Source organism: Thermobia domestica, chromosome 4 (assembly GCF_964235325.1).
Source record: "Thermobia domestica chromosome 4, izTheDome1.hap1.1, whole genome shotgun sequence".
Lineage (NCBI taxonomy): Eukaryota > Metazoa > Arthropoda > Insecta > Zygentoma > Lepismatidae > Thermobia > Thermobia domestica.
The window spans coordinates 297,744,091-297,759,553 of NC_137457.1; the positions used below are offsets into that span (position 1 = coordinate 297,744,091).

Consider the following 15,463-nt stretch of genomic DNA (forward strand, 5'->3'; position numbering starts at 1 on the left):
TAATCTATTTATAAGGCATAGTAAGAACATTTAGAATCCGACTCAGTGTGTATCTATATGGGATCGAAATCTTGAAACAAAATCAAATTTGTAAGAGAAAACTGTTACAACAAATGACAAAACACGCGAAGTGCGCGCCACAATTTAAAGATGTCGCCCAAGGAAGCCAGCAGGTTATCTCCCATCTCTTTATCGTTATACCAGTACCATCTCTTTATCGTTCAGTTGATAATTTGACATAACTCATTGCAGTTTCATCTGTAATTACAATTTGGAGAAAAGATACTAATGTTCAGTTACACTTAAAATAGGGGGATTATATAGTATTGGGTATTTTGCCCTATATCACGGCGATGGTGTGGGAGTGAGGCGAGTAATGCACATCGCAATGGCAGAAATACATGCACGTGCTGCAGCAGAAATATTGCGGGAAACAGACGAAACAATTTCCTCTTCACCAATCAGCAAACAATTGTGCGCGCAGTGATACAACATCGAGTTACACGGTTTGTTTTTGAAGGGTGCAAAGGACTGTGAAAAACGCTTTAGACTATGTATTCGTTTCTCCAATAGCCGAGCCGAGGCGCAGCGATCGATAGTTTGGACAAAATAATTCTTCGTAATACGTATATTCTTTTTGAAACGGTGTATATACAAAAACAAATCAGATTTTGTACCAGATTTGAGCGGTTTTTTTTAAAAATTGTATTTGTTTATTTACTTTTGAGTGTGCTAACAATTGACGTGTGGATAAATGACTTTCTACTGTATCAATAAATAATTATCTACGCCGTTTCTTCCATGTATGTTGTACTTAGTTGCTGTTAGTTATTTACAGGTTTCTATTTTTATTGTAACAAAAGGTTAGGTTTAAATTCTTCTCATTATTGCGCTCGTATTGTGTCGCGGCAACAGCACTGTTCTCATTTAATAATTTGACAAAGGTAGAAATTAAACTCATGGTTAATTTCGATTGAAGTGAGCTGTACGTTGAGTTCTCGGTTTTATAGTCGATAATATAGATAACTCTTGATAGAATTGTTGTATATGGTTGCGTTCTTGTTTGAAGAAAGCTGATCTGTCAAATTTGATCAAAATAATGCAGTATATTCTCGCTATACCAGTGAGTAATATGCATGTGGAATGAATATTTAGTGTAATTTAACTTCTTAAAGATAAGACTCTTCTTCAGGAGCGAAGAGCTTAAATATAGATATATGATAAGGTAAGCATTTGTAATCTTTTGTGTTACTTTCATTTAGTTTCATTGTAAGTGTTAGAAATAATGGTGGTAATAGCATGAAAATAATAAGTAAATAAATAAGTGAATACAAACCTTCATTGTCAAATTTGTCTATCCAATTACACAAATCCTTTGTATTCGAGTTGCTTTTAATTCAATTCTAGCAACTGTAAAGGTTCACATAACCTAATGTAGCAACACTGTGTGTGACTGCATTCCAATATGGCATGCAGTTAGACGCTTCAGTTGTTTTCTGTTCTTTAATTTTCATATGTTCCTACTTTTCCTCTTTGATAAACCATTTAATGAAAGGACTTGTTATTTAATTTAAGTGCGTTTTGTAGTGGACAAACAACGTGTACATGAGTTTTCTAAGGATTCATCCATCTCCTTACACTTTTATCATTTTACCATTATCATCACCTCAACATTACCATCTCCCGTAGCCTTGGTACATACTTGTAGGACGTTAGAAAAAAAAAAAAAAGTGTGTGATCGTGCTTTTATCATTTTCTGTTAATATTTGTGTGTATAGTGTAGTACAAGATTATTTTAACTGTTTTATGCTTGGGAGACCTTGAATCTCAGAAATAGATAGAATAGTTTTCGCTTTCGGGTATTATTGTTCAAAGCTTTCCGGCCGCAAGAAACTTTTCTCCGTATTTTTTGTGTTGCGTAGATTATTAATATTTGAAAGCAAGAAGGGTGATACGGTAGTTTAGCGGAGAGCACTCCCTTTGGTAGGAGAGGTCTATAGTTCGATCCCAGTCTATGCAAGTTTGTGGTGGACAACATCGTGTCCAAGGGTTTTCTCAGTGTTATTCCAATTCATCCCACATTCTTAGTTCACAAATTCTTTCATAGTAATCACTTTCCTACTTTAGCATACAGGATATAACTGTGGGTGGTAAAACTAGAAATGTATTGCATTGAAAGGTAAGTTGTAGCAGTTTCGATCGATTTTTCGAGCTTAATTTAATCCTGGAATGTACCCGTTCTCCAATCGTTTATGTCGGAGAAACTCTTTTTAACTTCTCTTTCAGTTCACTTCAACAATTACTGTTACTGCAAACGCCCGAGTTCCCCTTTTTACCTCTTGCAGAACGAACGATCAATCACAGCGTAAAAGTAGACATTTAATTTCAATTTTTGAATAGTTAGGATAAAAATATTGCCTCCTGCTTCACTTTTGTGTCGCTAAACTCATCTAATGTGTAAAATTGAAAGTGGTTGTTTGTGACTTTATAACTCTTGAACCACGAGACCGGTCTCAATCAAATTTCCAACATAGATGATATTCGCGCCTGGAATGTTTTTTATCATTTCACTTTGACGATACAACTTAGGGGAGGTATTCAAAAATGATTGAAAATGACCGATATTAGTGTCGAATCCATAGTTTTCGTGGTCGCTGAGATGAACAGTGACACTTCCGATGCTGTTTCAAAATTCAGCCCCGCAACTTATGGGAGGGAGAGGGGAAATACATGAAAATGATCGAAAATGACTGATAGTGCCAAATCCAAAGTTTTCGGGGTTGCTGAGATGAACAGTGACACTTTCGATCCCATTTATATTCAAATTCAACCCCGCAACGTGTGGGAGGGGAATATATATATATATATAAATAAATGTTCGAAAACGACCTATATTAGTATCGATTACATCGTTTTCGGTGTCGCTGAGATGAACAGTAACACTTCCTATGCCGTTTAAATCCATATTCAGTCCCTATTGCCCTTTTTGTCCAAAATGAAACATATTCTTTCCGTGCGAAGAACGAGAAATCTTTTAATAATATATAAATGAATGTAATGTCATCTTGTAGGGTACTGCACAGGAATGTACCAGTTCTTACGTCTATGAACACATCTAAAAGTAGAATAACAAAAAGACGTACTTCAGGATGTCTCTCTTTCCAGGTGTGACTTATTATTAATTATGCACGGAACTCTTTCATTTCTTCTCCAGATTTTACATTTTTTGTCTTCGTGATTTGAAATTTCCCTGGCTTTATGTCTTATATTCTTATTGCTTTATAGGTGTGACCACTGTAAGAGACTATCTCCCACATGGACTGAGTTAGAAGAAAGATTTAAGGCTAGAGAAGACAGTGATGTTATTATTGCGAGAGTGGATTGCACAGCGGAAACTGCTCTCTGTTCAGACCAAGATATTACTGGATATCCAACGTAAGTATTATTTATGCGGGGTGTACATAAATAGGGGAGGCTGGGGTAATAAGAGATAGGGGTTATAAGAGACACGGTCAAAAATATCCTAAATATCAAATCAAAATTATAAAAATAAAAAAATAAGTAATGGCAACGTCAGTACGTTTACTTTCCTACCCCGCTTGCACTTATGAACTAATAGGAGTTTTTATATTGTTGTAATGCTATGAAAAAATACATTCACTTTGAGCTTATCACAGAAGTTCATGACTGTTTTAAATTAAAATTTTATTGAGAAAAGTAAGTTAAAAATGTGGAAATGATGATTGCTATGTAACTTCGTGACTAAGATTATGAAGATTGGTATGAAATTTTGAAAAATGCTGAAACATTGCATTTCAGGTCAATTGAGGGTAGGTCTCTTCTTACCCCTTTTAGAAATTTTAAAGGGGTAATAAGAGACAGCTGTCTCTTATTACCCCACTTCAACTTTGTTTATTTAGCGCATGTGACGAGTATAAGCTGCTAATTTTTGTATATATAAAGTAAATAGAAAATTCCTACTCGGGCAATTCAGTCAGAGTCTGTGCATAGATACTGACAGTGGATAATATGCTTTGGATCAGCTAATTTCATCATCAACTGGTGAAAGTTTGCCAGGAGAAATCGATCCAACCAGAGCAGAATCTTGCTTAGAAATGTATTACGTCATGTACTACGATCTTGACTGGTATATTGGGAGGGTTATTGCTTTCGCAGATGAAGGGCCGTCCAAGGTTATTTATTTTTTTTTTTTTTTTTAAATAAAGAACAGTGGTTTCAATTGGCCTGCCTATGATGACATTCAAACAGTGACATTCAAATTTGTGTTTTATGGACCTATTAAACTAAATGGAAATGGAAAAGGGCCATTCCAGATTTCCAAAGGATAGCTCCAAAAAATTCGTTGTGTTCATTGCAAAATGAAAAAAGAACTTGGAACCAAAACAGAAAGATTAAATATGACTCCTCTTCTTTTGGTAAGTCTAGGTGTTTGTAGGATTATCGTTAATATAGTGAAACCTCCCTTAACGGACAGTGTTTTGTCCTGGTAAAAACATATGTTCTCTTATAGAACAAAATCCTACCTTTTACGGACACTCTCAGGTACGGACGCTGACAGTCCTTTCTCCCCCCCCCCCAAACATTTCAATAACCTCTTCATAACGGACAGAAATTATTCTCGGTTCTGCGATACACAAACACACACTCATGTTTCTTCTGCAACCGTACTGAGTATTCTCAGTGGACACTTGCCAAAGAGTTTTATTACCCTTGTAGAAGAAAAAGCATACATTTCCGTTAAACAAAAGAGTTTAGCCGGTTAGTTGGTTCCTAACGCATCTTTTGAAAATGTTCTGAGAATTTGAAATAAATGAAAAATGCTTACAGTGTGATGAGATGTACTTAAGAAAATTACCATACACGCATTATCTTTTGCAGTATACGAATACATTCCCTAGCAATAATAATATTTACAAGAAGTCAATTTCTCCTCCATCCCTCCCAGTAACTCAAATATGTACTAAATAGAGTATTTTCATATTGAATTTTACGTATTTACACTCATATATAATGTATTTTCTGTATATTACTGCATACAATAACCGTTGAGAGAAATTAAATTTCTGTAACGGACATCTCTCAATAACGGACAAAAATTCATGTCCAATTGGTGTCCGTTATTCAGAGGTTTCACTATATTTGTTAAACTCGTGCCTATATACCGACAGTTCTTTTTGGCCTATACATTTTTCTATGTTTAAGTGGTTCATCCAAAAATAATTAATAAGGCCTACGTGCTATAATTGTGTTACAGTAAAGTTTAAATTACATTTATGAGGTTTTTAAATGTTAACTTGGAGTTTACATAGGCTAGCATAACATTTCCAAACTCTTTTGTACATTTTTCTTATGATCACTCAACTGTACATCGTAAAAGGTTTAATATTCATCTTCATAAAATTTGGTCAACAATAGGTTTACATTTTTCAATGTTCTCTTCATGTATGATTACAATTTAATAGCTTTTTCAGTCCATTTAAGTTAGTTAAAACTATTTTTCAAATGCGGTGTTTTATCTTCATTGAGAATTTAAGCACTTTTTAAGTTCATTTACGACATACTCCAGAGAATTTCTTGTCAGCATTCTTTTTTATTTGGTAGTGTGAATTTTATCCATTATGTATCTAGATTCCGTAAAACGCAACTATACTTTGTTTCAATGGTTTTTGATATTTAATACTCAGGCAAATAAATTTCCGAACGAACTATTGAATTTCGTTTTTTAAATCTTGATATTTCGGGAACATATGTACATATTTCCGATCCGAAAATAGTAAATTGTTCAGAATTGTCTGAAGGTTTTTCCTTAAACCACTACTCATTTTCTATACTAAGCATATGAGTACTGAGAGCCCTGTCTCATATTACCCCTTAGGGATAATAAGAGACACTGACTTTAACAAAATTTTTCGTGAATTTTTTTTTGTGTGAAAAAGCAACCGGAAAGATGTGTTAATACATCAGCAGGTTTCGTTTTTTTAAGTACAGTCACATATATTTTTTTCTAGTCCCTCAAGAAATCAATGCAAATGCAAGAATATATATATATTTTTGTCTCGTATTACCCCGTTTGTCTCTTATTACCCCGGCCTCCCCTATAGCAGTAGTAAGAAAATCCAAGTTACATGAAAGAGTAACATCTCCAGTATACTTTATAAGTGTTCAATGTGAGCCCCGTTTGTAAAACGACACATATCTAACCTATAGGTTAGTTTCTCCCATACTTCAATGAGTACGTCTGGAGTGATGATAGCAACAGCCATGACTTGTCTCCACTCTTATATCTGTACTGAAACAGGATGCAGAAAGTTTCTTTGTGCCACTTGTAGTTTCAATATTAATTAAGATATCACGGTATACAGACCAAACCTCTTTGTGTGGTGTATGCGTGACACTGGTACTTGTTCTTGATGTAGCGGTCTGCACGGGTTCGGGCCGAGCTCGCGGGCTAGACTCAGGCCTACAAAATATATATCACTTCGGGCCTGAGCCAGGCTCGGGCTGTAAATTTTCGAATATTCAACCATATTTCTCGGGCCTAACTTTATAAATATACTGTACAACGATATTTATCGGACCGTTATTTCTGGAGAACATTTAAAGCACAACTGCAAAACTAAACCTCTAACTGCTGTAATTAAAAATACAATTTCTCGTTAATTATTTTGCGATTTTGCTGTAATTCGGGCTGATATGATTATTCCACGAACTCGGGCCTAAATGCTAATACATATTTCGGACTCGGATCGAGCCTTACATTATAAATTCACGGGCCGGGCCGGGCCGGGCTTAGGGTAAAAATCCCGGCCCGTGCAGATCTCTATCTTGGTGTGCTTCTTACACAGTAACGTTTCAAGAAGTCTTTAGGGAAGAAACTTTTGACTTGTAAATAAAAAGTATAAGATAAAAATAGATTTCACAGAAGAGGGTTTGTAACTTCTTAGCGTAAGATAAGATCCAATGGCTTGCTTTTGTGACATACATTGACTAGTTGATTTCTTCTTTACCGAGATTATGAAGGATGAGGTTTACTTCGCCTCAGAATTACCCTGGGATTTGAATTTTGTGCAGTTGGCGGTTGCACAAACCTTCATTGAGGAGCACGTCACAGAATAGACTCTTCCCAGCTTTATATTTCTTGTTTGAAAGCTAATTCACACGTAGGGCTTCGTACCGTGGTCCACGAAGTTCTCTTTCAGACTGAAACATTGACAATTCATTGAGCAGTCTTTTTAAATTCTCACATGACTTGTCGTTCCTCTGCCATGCCTTGACGGCGCTCCCATGAATGAAAACCATTTCTGTCTTTCCTCGGAGTACGCGAAGCGACATGAAGTTGACCAGAACCATTAACACCTTTCTCCTGCAATCCATTTTCGAAAACGATTTAGAAAACAGTAGCGGTACGGAATGAGAAGATATCGTATATACTCGAATCTAACACACAACTCCATTTCTAAATGTCAAAAGTTGTGCCAATTTTTGTATTCAGTTCTAAGACACATCCTGGATACTCAATGAAGAAACTCAGAATTTAACAGTACAAATTAAATCATACGGGTTTGTTCAAACTAAATATTTAAATGGAAAGATTAAAGAGAACAAAGGTCCTATGTTACAATCTTTCTTACAATGTGAACAGAAGATATCTTGCTTAAGCACTTTCACTGTCTGAACACAAACTTTCATTATCACTTTGTATGCGATTCCAAGACTCACCGTCCGTTTTATACCTGAAATTTTGGCAAAAAAAAAAAAAAAAAAAAAAAAAAAAAAAAAAAAAAAAAAAAAAAATGCGTCTTAACTTAGAGTATATATGGTACGTGTGAATAGTCGTGACTATGGTACAAATTGAGTATGGGAGTGAACGGTAAGAGCATAGCGCTTATGTGTGAATTAGTCTTAAGACCACGTCAGAGTTTGGGTTCTTAGGATATGTAGTTAGAGCTTCGAGGCAAAACTTTTTTGATAATTTAACCGTCACAGTGATTGATTGGTGAATTTGATGTTAAGATTACTCTTGAGGAGTGGAAACAAGATACTCGTAATGTAGCATATGCTGTACTGCATGACCGATTATTTCCATGACTGTTTTCCCTTATCTTATATATACTTTAAGCACTTTTCGAGAGATGTAAGTTTATTGTACTTTTCTCTCTTTCAAAATGTAGCTTGAAATACTTCAAAGGTGGAAGTGATGAGGGCGTTAAATTCCGAGGTAGCAGAGATATGCTTTCGCTCATCTCATTCATCAACGAACAGCGTGGAGTTGTACCTGAGGTAAATCAGTTTTAACTACTATATATATATATATATAATTTGCTGCTGAGGTGCAAATATTTACAAGACTATAAAAATTGGTACAGTCAGCGACAAAAGTTCTTTCCGTTTGGTAAAATTTATTTGGGAATAACAATGGTATTGTTGGAACGTACAGAAAATTACATTCTTTTTAATTTACTGAAAACTATACTCAAATTACCCTTTCATTCTGGAGTTATTTACGAAACTAATTTCATCAAACGGTAAGAACTTTTCTCGCTGATTGTATATAAATGAACTGTAAAACTATAATATTGTTCAGGTTTGATACACGAAAAATTCGATACATATGGTTCGTGACACGAAAAATCTGAATGAGTTTACATGTGGTTTGTGACAAAGAAAAATCCAAGGAGGAGTACATATGATTTCGTGACACGAAAAATCCGAATGGAAGTACGAGGGATGATCGAAAAAAGATTACAAAGCTGGAATATCAACACACGTGATAATAGATGACATTTAACAATAGTCCTCGATGTAGTCTCTCCATATACCTCTACAATCTGCCTATGAATGTTACTAAGTGCAGTGTTTTTGATCTACAGGAACCGCACCGCTGATTTCACTGCTATTCTTGACCAATTTTCCAGACGAGTCATCATTTTTAATGTTCCCTTTTCGGGTATACAGGATTAGAACCCGAAGTCTTGAAGCGTGCACCAAAACAGACATGTTGTTAATCTACATATACATTTTCGTTAAGTTTCAGTGAATAACATAAAGATGTTATGTTTTGTAACTTTTTTTTTTTTAATCGTCCCTCGTACATATGGTTCAGGACCGATGTTAAATTCCAGGTTTGCGTTTCTCATATCCTCGGTATGAAACTGACGAAAATGTAACCTGTCGCTGAGGGCATACACTTGAACGATACGCGAGTGAGTAAAATTAGAATAATATGAAACAAGTGGTAGAAGTAACGTGTTAATATGTAAATGGTTATCAAAATAATAATAACACTGGAAGAAAATGCAACTCGCCTGATTGAGCGTGTAAAATGTGATTCATCGTTGAGCGGTTTCCAGATACCCATAATAACGGTCCTCTTCGGATTAATTTATATATATAGTTTCCTGATTGGTTCCGTGATACCTTTAATCCTCGAGGTCCGTTGCTGTAGCAATAACTGGCTTTAAATGGATAGCACCATTAAAACAAAACGTAAGTTACCCTCCTAGATCTTTAGACTTCATCTAAGACATATTGCATGTAAAGTTCTGATAATTATCACAATGGTATATTGATTTTCGTTTTCGCCGTTGTTTCAGTGACTATTCTGCACTCAAGCCTCCAGTCAAGTTGGCTGTCTTACACAATGCGAGGTGTTGTAATCGTTTTAATATTTAAATGATGTTTACTTTATGAACATTACTTACGTTTTAAGAATAGGAATGGGAGAGGATCAACATAAGATTGTTACTCATCTGAAATTTTATAATTTACAAATCTCGTATATAAAGTTAATAATAGGGTAAGGAATAAGAACTTCAAATAGGGATGTGGAGCCCTTCGTCTGGAGGTTGCACTACATTCCATCGCTTTCACCGCCAGTTATTACAGCTTCAGTTTTAAACTTTCTCTTGTGGTACGTCTGGACACCAATGTTTAACTTTTTTTTATTTCTTCCGGACAAAAGCTAAATTTAGGTTAGTTCTGATGATTTTCGTGTGTCTCTGTAAATAGCCCATTATGTATCATCGAATTTTGTTTAAACAATTTAGACTAGTGTGTTATGTGCTGAGTTATCAAGGTAAGATACGTTGTTTTTAATTTGATTAATAATTGTCTGCAATTTGTATTGTAGACAATTAGGAATACAAATTAATTTATGTTAACTACATATAGAAAATACATTAACGTTTGCATCTTTATGGTCGTTCTACGTAATATAAGTAAAAGTAAACTTCGTTGTTAAAAGACAACCTAGATGGATAATGGGATTTCATAATTAGAAATGCAAGCATCAGTTAACGAAATTTTAAGTAAGTTAGCTTGGCACCGAAATATCCGAAAGGAAAATATTATGTAACTATAGTTCAAGCTTTTTTTTTATAAAATAAAGTATGGCAACATTGTAGGCGAGCGAGAACGTGTAAGCAGTTGCAGTGTAAAAACATTTTCACCTGAGAATTTTAGCCTTAAAAAGCATTTGTGATGATCCACAAAAGCAGAATATTTTTTAGATGAACTTAACCCATTTAAGCCCATTGTTCCCAAATGGGAACAATTTATATTTATCCTTTTTTGTTAGTGGATTATTTGTTATGAATTTATTTCTTCTTTTACAATAAGGACTTAGTACCAGTCGATCTGCTACCACTAAAATTCTCAAAATATATTAAATGAAGTGAGAATCAATAATTTTAGAAAGAATTACGAAATTCTGAAACAAAAAAGAAAAAAAGAAAATGAAATTACATTTTTGACCGTTACGTCCCACGGTTATGCTGGCTAAACTAAAGGAGACGTTGATGATGAGAAATGAATGAAATGGTGGAATGAAGAAAGTGGGAGGAAACGGGAGAACCCCGAGGAAACCTACGCGCACGGTGTTTGTCCACCGCAAAGTTCACTTGGCGGGAGCAGGGTTAACAAAAAATAAGTTGGGTTAAGAATATTTAAAACATAATGAAATTCTACAAACGTTGTAGAAACAGACAAAAAAAGATACACTTTTGTAGTTGAAATATTGCTGGGATAGCAGGGGGGAGTGATGCAAATTTCGCCATTAAGGTATCATATTTCATTTTTACTTATATTACGTACCGAAAACATTAATTACATGTTTTATAGTATTGTTATTTTTAGGCTACTGTAAAACAATGGTTCTGTAACTGAATCTTCGTTGTTTTGAAAATTGAAGGATGCTGTATAAATCATAAACTATATTGTATAGGACCTAGGGGAGAGAAACTTACCGTTTTTCAAATTGAAATTGTGACTAGACTGACTTATTTTGTATATGATATTTTATTAGAATTGAACTAAAACTCAAAGAGTTTTGCTTACAGCAAGTAGTTATGAAAGATACCGTCCCTACTTCTTGAAAAATATATTTTCTGTATTCGTTGGAGTTCGAACGGTTGGCGGTTTTCCTGAGCGTTTGTTTTAGGAATTTTATAACACACAGCAGTACGATATTGCGGCTTGGAACACTGTGATTCCAGTAAATGTTGAATTGCACACTGAAAAATAATAACTGATTGCTTTTAGAAAACATATCGCAATGAATACCGTACTCGATGTTCTGCTGACTAACACTCCAGGAATACTCAAAAGAATTGAGCTGGCTACAATGTCACGGTCAACCTCAATAATCATGTCTGTACAGAATTGATCTGAAAAACCTTTAGGTTACGCCAGTCGTAAATACGGCTCTCAGATTAAAAAAATAAAATAAAATAAAAAATAATGTGGAAATGTAATTTTTAAAAGGTAGGGGCGGTATGTTTCATAACTAAATGTTGCAAGAGAAATGCTTTGAGTTATAGTTAAGAGATAAAAGATAATAGGTGAAATAATTAGACTGGTCACAATTTTAATTTGGAAACAGTCCAGTTTCTCCGCCGGACCCTGTACTTCCGGCATGGTTCAAACGATACTTTAGTTTTTCATGTTTTTCAGGATACAGAGGGTACAGTTGCCACGAAGTTAATCAGTAATGTGGAGCTGACAGATGAAAACTTTGAAAATCACATCAAGGAAGGAAAGCATTTTGTAAAATTCCATGCACCTTGGTGTGGAGAGTGTCAGGTTAGTAGAAAGTACTAATTTCTTATTTTCGTATGCTTACTTTGTCAAGTATTCTTTTGCTCCTAAAAGGCAGTAAATGGATTTCAGAAAATTTGCTGTTTAGAAATAAAAAGACGTGAAGGGCCCGTCCGGTTTGCCATAAGTCTTCCTTATGTCAGTCTGGTCTTCCAGTCTTCATTATGTCTACAATAAACTTTCAGTTAACCATCTTCTTATAGGTTTTGAGATATGTGGACGACCTCATTTTTTTCATTGATTTCCCATTTAATTTAATGTTCATGTGTTTAATTTAATGTCATTTTTGTTTTTACTATGTTCCATCCATTTTAGGACAGTTTGCTTTTAAAATATAGAATCTGCATAGTCTCTTCTACATTTGAGCTGAATTTCAGCCATCTCCCCCAAAGTCTATTAACATCATTGCAACCGGATGGACCCATTAACTACCATCTTTATGCTGTATTACATTTTATTTTATTAGTTAAACCTAAGTTTCTCTCTCTCTCTCTCTCTTTCTTTTTTTAAATTGATTAGCGTTCTCACGTTCTCTTTCGACATAAAAACTATATGAGGTGGGAAATTGGGGTGCGAACCACTACTCTGGTTTGTATCCGAGACAGGCATCCCTATCGAGAATCGAACTCGGTGCACGTTTAGTCATTCACTTGGGCCACGAAAAGGTACAAATAATACTATTTCGATAAAACAACAGTTCTTTTGATACAAGTACTAGCTAATCCGTATATTTTACGCGATTAGTCGTTCGAGTCTTATTTGTTTTAACATCGTGCCTATTCGTTCCTTTTCGCACCTCAGGTTGTTAATTTGTCTTATTGACAGTTTGAATTAAACGAACATTTCTGTTTCTCTTTTCTTGTAGAAATTGGCACCTGATTGGAGAATATTATCAAATAAGTTTTTCAATGATCCCGACAAGATATACCTAAGTAGAGTGGATTGTACAGTATATAAATCAATATGTGATGAGTATGGAGTGAAGGCATATCCTACTTTGGTGTGGATTGAAGATGGAAAGGTATGTGTTATATTTTGCTCCTTTTTATGGTAGAAACTCTATGTAATACATATAAGACAGACCACCTTTCCGTATTGAAACCCGTGTAACATCTGCCGGTAAGGTGGGTTTTTCCTTATGTGCTAATGGTTTACAGGCCAGGGGCGCCAATGTATTTACGTATATACTCTAAAGTACAATTAGGTTCCATTATTAATTGTAATACAGTATTTGTGGACTTGAGATCAATATTAACATTAAGAAAATGTAATCTTACCATATCTTAGTGAGTGATGGGACATCAATTAATTAGAAAGTACCCATATCACAATTCGATGCACACATTTCAGCGACCAATTGTCACCGTCCTCAGTGCGCCTACCTTAAAAGATCACGCAACTTGCAGAATATTCTGATAAGTTTCTTCGATTGTAGTAGTAGTCTTGGATTAGTGCCTTTAAATTTCCTTCTCAGGTTCAAGATGCTTGTAAGTTAATGTCTCTGTGCATTGCTTCTTTGTTAATACCACTTCACTTGATATGAAGAACCGTTACAGATGTATCATAGATAGTTACGGACTCATTGGTAGTTGCTTTATAAACCAGTGTTGTTTTTCCACATTACCTGTACTCAGAATTTCTTTTCAGTTTAATGGAAGTATAACTGTGCCCAACACACTTGTAAATATTACGTTGCTTAGATATGAAGAACTGTCCCACCGAATCACATTGACAAAACATCTTGAATCTATTCTTTTTTACCTTAATGATACTCAACAAAAAATGAGGCAATGCTGACAGATATATAGACACTTCAACCGTAATAATTCTACTTAATAGACTATAAGTTTTCTAGCAGTTATAATATTTATTACTATTTAAATGCTCAGAACACCACATTGACGCGAACTGTGGATTGTAGTAGGTAAAGTAATCAAGAATTTGTAGTTCTACAAGCAGCACTGTTATCTTAAGAGCCTGACATACTAAAAATAATACAAAATTTATCATTTTTCTTGTTTTTTTTTTTTTTTTTTTTTTTTTTTTTTTCATAAGTGAAAGGAGATAATAAAATGCAACTTACCACAATCATAGATAATATTATTCTACAACAGAAAATATGAACCGGAAGAATTTTCAGTGTTGCCAGAACAACATTTCCCAGCGACCAGAGGAACGAACTCAACTGCATTTGGTTGCGTATCATGTTGTTTTGGTATATTGTAAACTACTTTGTAAATAACATTATTATTTACTTTTAATAACTGTATGTTAAAATAATTTTGTTTATTACAAACTAAATACAACTATTATTTAAAAAGTAGTTCACAGGACTCTAAGAGAACATGATACGTAATCAAATGCAGTTAACTCTAGTCGCTGCCTTAACTTAGATAATGTTATTCTGGCAACACTGTAATTTCTACAGATGGCAGCACCAAAAATTCTTCAGGTTCATATTTCTGTTAGAGAATAACATTATCTATGATTGTGGTAAGTTACATTTCATTATCTCCTTTCACTTACCAAAAGCAAGCAAAAGAAAAATGGTAAATTTTGTATTATTTTTTAGTAAGGCAGGCTCTTAAGGAACACGCACTGAGGATAACTGCAATTGGTCGTTGAAATGTAAGCGTCAATTTTTTACAATCTTGCCTTATTTGCTGTCTTACAATCACTATGGAGAATAACTTTCTATATTTGGAGAATCTATATTCTTCGACAGGGACTAAGAGAAGGATGCAAATAATAATAATAATAATAATAATAATAATAATAATAATAATAATAATAATAATAATAATAATAATAAAAAGAATATTAGGTTAGAAACTTTTGAAAATTGTCAAACTTTTTTGTGTGCTTCTTTGTAGTTCGAGATATCGTGTAGTGACAGAAGGATTGAAAAAAGAGTATTGTAAGCAAAATACATTGGTATTACTTCTGACGTTGATGGTGATAACATTAATTTTCGCTGCAAAACATCTAAACTTATAGAGATTTTTTGTGAAAAAAATTGCGAAGAGAAATTCCAGTTGCAATTATCCCCCTTTCGGGTGATTTTATAAAGTCACAGCGTTAAGGCCCAGTTGACTGCTTAACTAGTTTTGTTTTAAATGTCTTTAATAAAAATTATAAATGAAAAAAAAAAGTACCACTCCAGTCATGGACGAATTGGCCTGTTCTAGGTAGATTTGCTTTTACATTATTTTGTAAAAATAAATGGGGGGTAGAGGCGCTAAACATATACAAACTATGTAATATAATGTGCAAAGTGCAACAAACTAAATTATGTCTAAAAGTAAAATTGTTTTCTAAATTAAAACTGAAATAATTAAAGAGCATAACG

General features: G+C 34.3%; 1 protein-coding gene across 1 annotated transcript in view; it reads left to right on the forward strand.

Annotated features, from left to right (window-relative positions):
* LOC145684222 (thioredoxin domain-containing protein 5 homolog) overlaps nt 1–15,463 on the forward strand; it is a 39,797-nt gene that overhangs the window by 7,753 nt on the left and 16,581 nt on the right. Inside the window, exons 2-5 of the mRNA XM_081756310.1 lie at nt 3,286–3,435; nt 8,193–8,301; nt 11,971–12,099; nt 12,980–13,135. Of these exons, the coding sequence (XP_081612436.1) occupies nt 3,286–3,435; nt 8,193–8,301; nt 11,971–12,099; nt 12,980–13,135 (544 nt within the window). The remainder of the gene's footprint in view (nt 1–3,285; nt 3,436–8,192; nt 8,302–11,970; nt 12,100–12,979; nt 13,136–15,463) is intronic.